The sequence below is a fragment of the Alosa pseudoharengus genome, unplaced genomic scaffold (assembly GCF_046254945.1).
Source record: "Alosa pseudoharengus isolate Yale_2024_CS ecotype anadromous, Long Island Sound unplaced genomic scaffold, YU_APseudo_1.1 YU_APseudo_1.1_scf_11, whole genome shotgun sequence".
Lineage (NCBI taxonomy): Eukaryota > Metazoa > Chordata > Actinopteri > Clupeiformes > Clupeidae > Alosa > Alosa pseudoharengus.
The window spans coordinates 16,815,943-16,825,942 of NW_027468576.1; the positions used below are offsets into that span (position 1 = coordinate 16,815,943).

Below are 10,000 nucleotides of genomic sequence, written 5' to 3' on the forward strand. Positions count from 1 at the left end.
CAAATGGATCAACCCTGAGCATCGGTAGATGTGGAGGTAGTGTGCATGCCACGGGGAACTGTAGATGAACCCAAACGTGCTCGTCCCCTCTCAGCCGAGTGAAGTAAGCGCTGCACTTAGAAGCCTTCGTGTCTGTTCAGAAACCAGCGAGCGAGCGAGGCACTGAGGTAGCCCTGTAGCTCCAGGCCATGTGTGTGTCGTGGTGCTCCCTCGATCATTAACTAAAACCTTTTTTAGTCTTTCGCTTTGATTTTTGGCTTCACACATTAAAGCCTACTACACCCTCACCCTCCCCCAAGTGCGCACACACACACACACACTCCCTATCTAGCCCCCTCGCATCAGTGCTAAGCATCTTGCTCTGAAGTCGCACAGGTTTTTGAAGTGTGTATGGAGGTCTCTCTCTCCTTTTTTCTTTCTTTCTCTCTCCCTCTCCTCCTTCATTCACTCTCTTGCTGTCTTTCTATTTTGTTTGGTTCTTTCTTTTGCTGTATTTTTTTCTGTCTTTTTTCTGTCTTTTCTGTCTTATTATATTTCTCACCTCTTACCTTTTTTGTTCTTTCCTTTAACCCCCCCTCCCCCCTTTGTCATGATGCCCCCCTCCCTCGCCACCCCACCCCCCCCCCCCCCCTCCTTTGTGTCACCATCTGATGGCTGTCATTTCAGTTTGATGTTAATTTAACATAATTTGGCCCTTGAGAGTAGAGTGAGAAGAATAACAGTTTTCTCTGCTTTGTGACTCCTTTATATTGATATGTTTAATACATCTAGTGTCTCTCTCTCCCTCTCTCTCTCTCTCTCCCTCTCTCTCTCTCTCTCTCCCTCTCTCTCTCTCTCTCTCTCTCTCTCTCTCTCTCTCCCTCTCCCTCTCCTCTCCCTCTCTCTCTCTCTCTCCTCTCTCTCCTCTCTCCCTCTCTCCCTCTCTCCCTCTCTCTCTCTCCCTCTCTCTCTCTCTCTCTCTCCCTCTCTCTCTCTCTCCCTCTCTCTCCCTCTCTCAGTTCAACACAGCCGCTCGGCAACTGATTGAGTTGGACAAGCCCTCAGACGGGAGCGGGGAATCTGCGGGCGAGGGCCCCTCCTCTTCCTCCTCCACCATCATGCCTTCATCGTCCGCCACCCCGGGCTTCCCACAGGCCAACGGCGTGCAGAAGCCCGGCGGCGAGAAGAAGAACAGCAAGAAGCGTCACTCGTTCACGTCGCTGACCATGTCGCACAAGCCCTGCCTGGCGCCGCCGCCCCAGCGGCACTCCATGGAGATCAGCGGGCCCGTGCTCATCAGCTCTAGCAACCCCACGGCCGCCGCACGCATCGGGGAACTCAGCGGCGGCCTCTCCTCCAGTGCCCCCTCCCAGGTGAGAACCACCACCGCCGGGGTGCCCGAGGTGCCCGCTCGACTGCCGTGGACTCCTCAGTGGAGTGTTGGTCTGGGAGACATTGGTTGTATTCATTTCTATTGAATTTCTCTCCATTCAGGTCTAGTGTGTTTCACTCAATTCTCTTCCACTCTTCATCTTTGTAGCACCATTGTAGCATAACTACTGATACTGATATCAAGGCTCTCTGAAGAGCTCAAGACCTTACCCCTTTAGTAAAAGAACTTGTATCATGGCGGCAAGGACAACTGCCTTTGAACAGGGACAAACAGTGAGTCGAACTCAGCTGAAGAATGGGGTTGCCTCGCACAAGGACTGCCCGGTACAGAGAGAGAGAATGGAAATAGGAGCGAAATGGACGGGAAGCATAGAGGGTCAAACACAAGCAGAGAAAATCCAAGGCTGTAAGCATTATAGCATGCATGCAGCTTATAAAGGCAGCTTATAAATGCAGCTAATAGCCAGACATAGAAGCCTGCCAGTGGGCACTTGCAGCGTTACAATTTAGCTTTCACTCCATCATCCTTACAGGCCCTCAAGTACTCACACCCTTGTTGTCCACCCCTCTAATACATCTTAAAAGTGGCAACTAAAGGTGTGCCTGAGACGGGTTTAAAGGTGCAACTAACCGTGAATACTGGGGCAAGTCAACAGGGGCAGAATTTGACAGCTTGTCTCCATAGGAGAGCTTGTTAAAATGCTGAAAACAGGGGTAGCTAATATCTATGGTGAACACAGTGATTAAATGCTCTTTGGTTACTGGCCTTATTTCAGAATGCAGTGGTTATGAAATGCATTTTCAAGTGATATCCAGGGGAGTAGGATTAATTGTTTGGTACTTACTGAGATACTAGTTATGCCAAACCACTCAGGTCAGTTGTTTATCCAATACTTTTAACAAAGAGAGGGCACAAATTTCATTAAATTAGACTGCTAAATGAGAGTAGTGAAAACAAACACTGATATCAATATGAGACTGTGGCATTTAAAGACCTTTAATTATTCTTCAATTAAAATGGATTTAATAGTTCTACTCATTTACTTCTCAAAGCAAGCTTTGGTGCCTAGACTTGCAATAACATATGAATACATGAACAGAAATGACAAAGTACGATTACTCAGTTATATCTGAGGGCCATCATACTCAAGGTTTTCAGATGGCAACAGAACTTTTAAGTATCTCTCCCCTCAGTAACTAACACACACACACACACGGCTGAGGAGAGAGTGCTTGGGATGGGGTGAATGCGGTCATGAATGGGAGGGCCTGCTGTGAGTGCAGCTGAAGGAGAGGAGGCAGGATTAAGAACGGGGAGGTTTGCATTGGCGTCATCATCAGGTTCGCGCCTCTGTTTGTGCCCTGTTTATGTCTGTGTGGAGGCCTGAGGGAGGCCTGGGAACTGCTGTTCTTTAAACACACACTCGGACACACACACACACACACACACACACACACACACACACACACACATACACTTGTACACATACAGCAGCAGTGGACAGTCAGTCACTGTGGTTACCCAGTTCCATAACCAACAAGTTGAGCACTTCTGAAATCCTTCCTCTTGCTTGACAGGCCTGGTGTTAACACTGCGGTCTACGCAGCCATGGCCTCAGATGCCTTTTGGCAGCCATGGGGGAGGAGGGGTGGAGTGGGAAAAGAGATAGAGGTGGAGGAGTGGGGATGGAAAGAGTACTGCATCTTATCTGCACTTTTGGCAGGGGGAGCTCTTTTAGCTTGGAGTCTTCGCCTTGAATGAAAGACGCGGGGACGTTAGCCTGGAATGGAACTCGTGGAACGAGGTGTTCCAAGGGTGGAGGAATGGATCCAGTGTGGCTGGGAACGAGCAGCGGGGAGAGAAAAATGGTCAGAAAGTTTGAGATAAATGTGGACTCAAAGGGACTCCCCAAGAGTATGGTATGAGGAAAGAGAAGGGAGTAATTGGCATAGCCAGGGAGAGATCCGGTATGTGTGTGTGTGTGGGATGAAGCAAGAGCGACTCCGCACTAAGCCGGCCGCTTGAAGCCAAGGCAGGCCTCGCCGGCTGCACTGTCAGAGGAATGAGGCGTTTGTTTTCTCCAACCCCGAATGGCCCGCTCTGGCTCTCCCCTTCTGTCAGCAATTACCCAGACCTCTCTTTCTCCCTCTCCTTTACTCTCTCTCTCTCTCTCTCTCTCTCTCTCTCTCTCTCTGTTTTTCTCTCTCTCTCCCCCGTCATTCTAACCAGGCCATTGCTTCGTCCAAGCGTTTGAAATCATGGATGCGTGACTACGTTCTTAGCCACACCATAAAAAAACGGGGGAAAAAAGAAGCCTCCCTCTCCCTCTCGGCCAAGTTCCACTGGTTTCCACAGCAACCTCACCGCCTCGGAATGACAACCACTCACAGCTGTTGCCTCGGTTGCCAGGCGCTGAGGTCCCAGTGGGAGGGCCTGTCAGTGGAACAAGCAGAAGGACGAGGACGCTGGGACCGACACATGCCAACAACCTGACCAACAGGGGTGTCAAGCTGTTTGATGAATGGGCCACTCGAACGTGTGTGTGTGTGTGTGTGTGTTTGGATGCTGACTGCAGCATGTTCTTGCATCCAGTCCCACTCCTGTTAAAGTGTGTAGGAGAGAGCCTCTCTTCCAAATCGGTTTTGTTGTGTCCACCCATACCAGTTATAGTTAAGGCAGAGTTGAGGCGAGCGTGAGTCCTGCTGATGGCGGTATCATGTTGGGAGTGAGAGGATGAAGGGCCTGATGGTGTTTGCGGATGTGCTTGTTTGTGTCAATTAGTGCTGCGGCTGTGCCCCAGTAAACTCGCAGTGTCAGAACGCATAAGTCAGACGCAGTGCTGATGCCCTGCAGCGGTCAGCTCGTATCGCTCTCCCGCCACTCTCTCTTATTTTTTCGTTCTGTCTCTTTTGCACGCACTCTAGCTGCCCCCCCCCCCCCCCTCTCTCTCTCTTGCTCACTCTGCCTCTCATTAAATTCAATTCCATTTAATAAGCTTTGCTGACATGACTGTAAGCGTGGTGTTCAAGAACATGTTCAGTCATTTGCTATCCTCTCTCAATATGTGACAGCAGTGTAGGTACGTGGAGGCTGGCTGTAAACATTCATCTGTTTCACCCAGGAGGAATGATGTGCTTTGCCTTATCATTTTTGTAAACTCTCTCTCTCTCTCTCTCTCTCTCTCTCTCTCTCTCTCTCTCTCTCTCTCTCTCTCTCTCTCTCTCTCTCTCTCTCTCTCTCTCTCTCTCTCTCTCTCTCTCTCTCTCTCTCTCTCTCTCTCTCTCTCTCTCCCTCCTTTCTCTTTAGCTCTTTCACACATACAGTACACTCTGTGTCCTACCCGCTCCTCTCCCCCAGGGTGACTATCCTATCAATCATCCTCTCTCTATTCGCCCCTTCTCTGTGGCCTGATTGATGGGGGACTGTGGCTGTAAGTGTGTAGTATGGCTGACCCAAAGACTCTCCCTCTGCAGTAGTTTGTATGCTCCGTGCATAACTATGTGAAGTTTTTATTTATGTGGCCTTTCCAACCCACGCCGTGAGTGTTTAGACTTAAGAGTGTGGCTCCAGAGAGCCTTAAATGATGCCAAGGTGAGAGTGGAGGGGAAAGGCATTTAAGAGTTTTGTGTGTGTGTTTGTGTGGGACAGGCCAAGAGTGTGAGTGGGTTGTGTTCTCTTTGCTGTCTGAAAACAGACACACGGCATGTAGGCAAAATTGCTCACCATTGTGCCTGCATGTCTAAAGTGCCTAGCTATAATACCCAGCCCTTGGACGTCAGTGGCAAATCGGAGGCCATAAACCACTGCTGCAGCCGCAGTGAAACAGCCCCCCCCCCCCCCCCCCCACACACACACACACACACACACACACACACACACACACACACACACACACACACACACACACACACACACACACACACACTCACAATCACCCCCCCACATACACACGTCAACCTGTTTTTATTAACCCTTATTACCACACACAAGAGGAACACTGTTGTGTTTTCTTCTAACTGGCTGGTTTAAACAATGTCACTTCACAGTAAAAGGGTTGGACTGGAATGATAAAAAATTAAGCCCTGATTACAGCGCTATTACACACCAGACACTTGAAACGCTGTCTGCAAGCAGAGCGTTCACGCCCGTAAGACGATCCCAACACGCTGTCTGCACTGTGTGTGTGTGTGTGTGTGTGTGTGTGTGTGTGTGTGTGTGTGTGTGTGTCTAACGTCTTCTGCTGGGTGGGATCTCTGCAGTAATGGCCGAGGCATCTATTATATTTACGACATGAAAGAGATCTTTTTCTGCGGGCGAGGTCCTTATCCACCCCCCCCCCCCTTCTTTTTTTTCTGTCTGTTTCTCTCTCTCTCCATTCTTTACAGGGTGTATTTTCTTTAAAAGGGTTTTTGAGTCTTTCACTCTTGAGCCTTTTTAGATGTGGGCATCTGGGGAATTCTGGGAAGGGCCACGCCCCCCCTCCCTCATACTGACCACTGTCTTTATTCTACTCTTGGACAAAATGGCCAGAGGAGCCTGATATGGTGAGAGAGGGGGGGGGGGAGCCCAGATAAGAGGGAAGTTAGAGAATAGATGAGAGGAAGCAAGAGCACCTTAGAAGAAAGGCTCCATGGTGATGGTGGGAAAAAAAAGGAGAAACTGTACGATAGGCTGGCAGCCTACAAAGATGAGGACCTTGAGATGCACTCGACCCCAAGACGGCAACGAGTGATTTCTCTGACTGGTAGGGAAGGGTCACCCCTGCCCAAATGGGAATCTAATCCCATCAGAGGATTTCCTGTGATTGCTCTCTGGCTTCCTTTATCATCACTGCGGTTTGCCTCTGATTAGGGGCCAGCGGGGCCAGAGCTGTTTGATGCTGACCTTTTGTGGCTGGAGGCCAGTGGGGCACAGAGACCAGCTGTAGTGGCCCAGTAAGCCGCACTGGCAGTGCCCCCTCCCCTCCCCTCCACCCCCTCCACCCCCTCCAGCCAGACAGGGTCGGACGGCTGGAACAGATCTCCATTAATGAGCATATTTGGGTTATTTGGTTGTTTGTTTGTGTGGAAACATTTGGATTGCTTGTATTTATAGTTGTGAGTAATGCATGGACAGGCGTGTGTGTGTTTGTGTGTGTGTGTGTGTGTGTGCGCACATTTAAATAAATACATACACATACCACTAAACTGAACTCCCAATTTAGTCTGGTATTCAGGAAGTAGGGTAATGATTCACCTCAAGAGGCTATAGATTTTTAAGATGCAGAAAATGTCTTTTTATTAAGGCACACACACACACTTTGTATCTTTGTACTTTGTATCTCAAATGTTTTTAAGTCTCTCCATCACCCCCCGCTCCAGAGAGAGGGAGAGCTTTCATCAGTAATATGAAGGACAGTGAGGACTGTGTACTTTGTGATTCATATTTAATTACCATACGCTGCATTGCTGTGAGGCTGGCACTTGGTCAGGTGCAACCCACCCCCTTCACAGCACACACACACACACACACACACACGTATCAGCATATTTCACCACCACTTTCAGGAAGAAAATAAGATGTGTTTGAACAGATTTACTTAAAACTGCTTTGAAGCCGTTTTCATACTGGCTGTCGACATGCAGATATTTGGGCGCTCACTAATTGAAGGGATTCTGTTATGTTCAGTGGATAACAGAACTTACCAAGCACAACACTGACAGCTGGCTCTTCAGCCCAGACAGCACTCTAAAATATGTGTAAATGCTTATAGAAAGCTCAAATTCCTCCTGCGAGTTTCTGGTTCTTTCACAGTGTGCCGTCTTGTGTTCATACGTTTTAGATGAGTGATCTTGTGTGACTTGCACCAATATCTCCTCTTTACGACACTATTGTTTTCTCTCTCTTCCTGCCAGATTTTTTATATGATGTTCAAGTGTTTAAAAAACATCTAGCCATGTACCCACTGCCTAGCCATGTGGTCTGTATCAGCCAATCAGGGCCTCAGCTCGGACTAAATGATCACTCCCATCCAGTGTGACAGTTTCAGGCCATCTCTGTTCCTCTCTGTAGTTGTTGGTAAGCTTGTGTATAGGTTACATTCCCCCAGTGTGTGTGCGCTGTCTGTCTCTCTCTCTCTCCTCATACATACAGGCAGGTTGGCAGCCCAACAGTGGTGCACAGATCCAGGGAGACAGGCACGCCATTTTTAGCTCTGCAGTTTAATCATACATCAATGCTGTTGCGTACCGTTGCAATACATACGAGAAAGCATCAGTCCCACCTTCTGTCGCAGGACTGTTTTGTCCCTTTTTAGCAAACGACGGGAAAGCCAAACTTTCTGATGCATTAAGAAAGCATGATCTGTTGTCCGTGACTTGACTGTGTTCCTCTTGAGTGGGATCTAAGTGTTTCTCTCGGTTCTGTGTTCTTGGGCAGGTACACATCTGCACCACTGGCCTCATCGTCACCCCGCCCCCCAGCAGTCCGGTCACCACGGCCACCGTCTTCACGTTTCCCCCGGAGACCACCTACGCGTCCATCCCAGTGGTGAGTTACAAACATGTACACCACTCTGAATCAACACACACTACCCCCAAAAAGCTTCACAGCTGCAGTTTTATGACGATGAATGATGAAATAATTGTATAGAAAACTTTTCTGAATGGCTTGTGCATCACTGTCTGTCAGTACCAAGTTCTTCCTCCACCCAAGGAGCCACTGGCTTAGCCACTAGGTGCTGCCTGAATTGGACTGTGATGGTGAAGGGTGACAGAAGGGCAACATTTACACACCAGAAGAGATGTCTGGCCCACGCCACTCGTTTGCGTCAAAAGTCTCTGTGGTATTTATAGGGTGCACCTGTGGCCCTGCCGGCAGGGTGCCAGCGTCGAGCAGAAGGGGAGAAATGTGGCTCATCTTCACAAATAGCACTTTTAGGAAGGCCCTTGTGGATTCTCTCTCTCTCTCTCTCTGTGTGTTTGTTTTACATACACCTCTCTTGCTCACTCGCGCGCTCTCTCTCTCTCTCTCTCTGTCTCTTTTCTCTCTGTCTTCCTCTATCTCTGTTTTTTTTGCATACACGCACACTCCAGAAGTGTTTATTCTGTGTGTGTGTGCAAGTGTGTATATGGGATGTCTGCATGTCTACGGTAGGGTCCCACCCCCCCTCTCTGAATGCACTTGATTGTATAGGAAGTGGCACCTGACCCCAGTCTGACTATGGGAACTGGGACCTTTAATTCCCCTCCCGAGGCCGCCCCATCAAAACCATCCCCTCTGCCTCATCCACCACCGCATGGTGTTTTCAGAGCACATTCTTCCTGTGCACTAGAGTGTGAGCATGCTTGCGTGCGTGTGTGCGTGTGTGTGTGTGTGTGTGTATGTGTGTCAACACAAAAGGTTGAGCTCTCTGGGTTCACCAGGGAAGTCGACATGATGTTTTCGCTCAGATGAGTCCTCCTGCCTGCGGGCAATCTCATTATCTCAGCTCCCACGTCAGCAATGGACCAGGGAAACGCACGCACGCACGCACGCATGCACAAACAACCGCAGACACAGACCTGCATACACACTCATAAGCATTCACTTAGTGCAGTGGTTCCCAAACTTTTAACAGGCATGTACCCCCTGAGACATTATGATGTACCCCCAACACCACCAATTGTTAACAAGTTTTTTTTTAAATTGTTTTATTAATATTTATTTTTATCAATTTTGTCGAGAATAGTGAATAGGATCATAAACATATGATACAAATCTCATCAATAGTCAACATATGATAGGCCTACAAATGTGCTAAATATAATAATTTTAAATAGATCTGCACCTAATCTCACACACAATCGTCTTGTTGAATGCAGTGATCTTATCTGCTAGGTGCTTGTCTTTGCCTTGTAACTGAAGATTTAACTCATTGAGCTTTCCAAATATATCGCTAAGATAGGCCAGCTTCGTCAAGAAATGTTCATTAGTCAGCGTTTCTCAAACTGTGGGTCGCGGAGACATGCCAGGTGGTTCGCGCGAACTGACGTGAAAAACAAGAGTTTTTTTTTTTTTTAATCTGTAGCCTAGGCCCAGGTAGCACCCGATGCGCAATGGACGCACTGTGTTATTCATAGGGAAGCGCTCGTGTCAAGGCAGCTTAGTTAGTCCCGACCTGAATGAGATTTTGGACGAGGTTGTGAGAGTTGTGGTGAATTTCATCAAGACCCGGCCCTTAAAAGCGCGTCTATTCTCCGCAGTTTGCGAGGGGATGGGAGCTAACCAAAAGGCTGTACTGTTTCCAGGGTTGGGTCAGATTACTTTGAAATGTAATCCATTACGGACTACAAATTACATGGCAATTTTTGTAATCAGTAACGTAATCAGTTGGATTACCAAAAACATGTAACGTAATCTGATTACTTTAGGATTACTTCAATAAATATGCCCATTAAGTAAAAGACACCACCACAGAATTGATAAAAGAATTCTCATTCTATTTTTCTCCACTCTTCTCCAAACATGCACAACTCAGCTTAACCTTTATAAGGACACACCTGGACAAAGAATTTAGCTTTCGCTGGATTTTTGTGACCCAGGGACATGGTCTGAGATTGGTATAAAAAAGGGAAGCATTAAACCCAAATGACACCATGTCCATTTCAA

General features: G+C 48.1%; 1 protein-coding gene across 1 annotated transcript in view; it reads left to right on the plus strand.

The window, feature by feature from the left end:
* sh3rf1 (SH3 domain containing ring finger 1) overlaps positions 1-10,000 on the plus strand; it is a 53,863-nt gene that overhangs the window by 26,859 nt on the left and 17,004 nt on the right. Inside the window, exons 5-6 of the mRNA XM_076278155.1 lie at positions 999-1,352; positions 7,790-7,900. Of these exons, the coding sequence (XP_076134270.1) occupies positions 999-1,352; positions 7,790-7,900 (465 nt within the window). The remainder of the gene's footprint in view (positions 1-998; positions 1,353-7,789; positions 7,901-10,000) is intronic.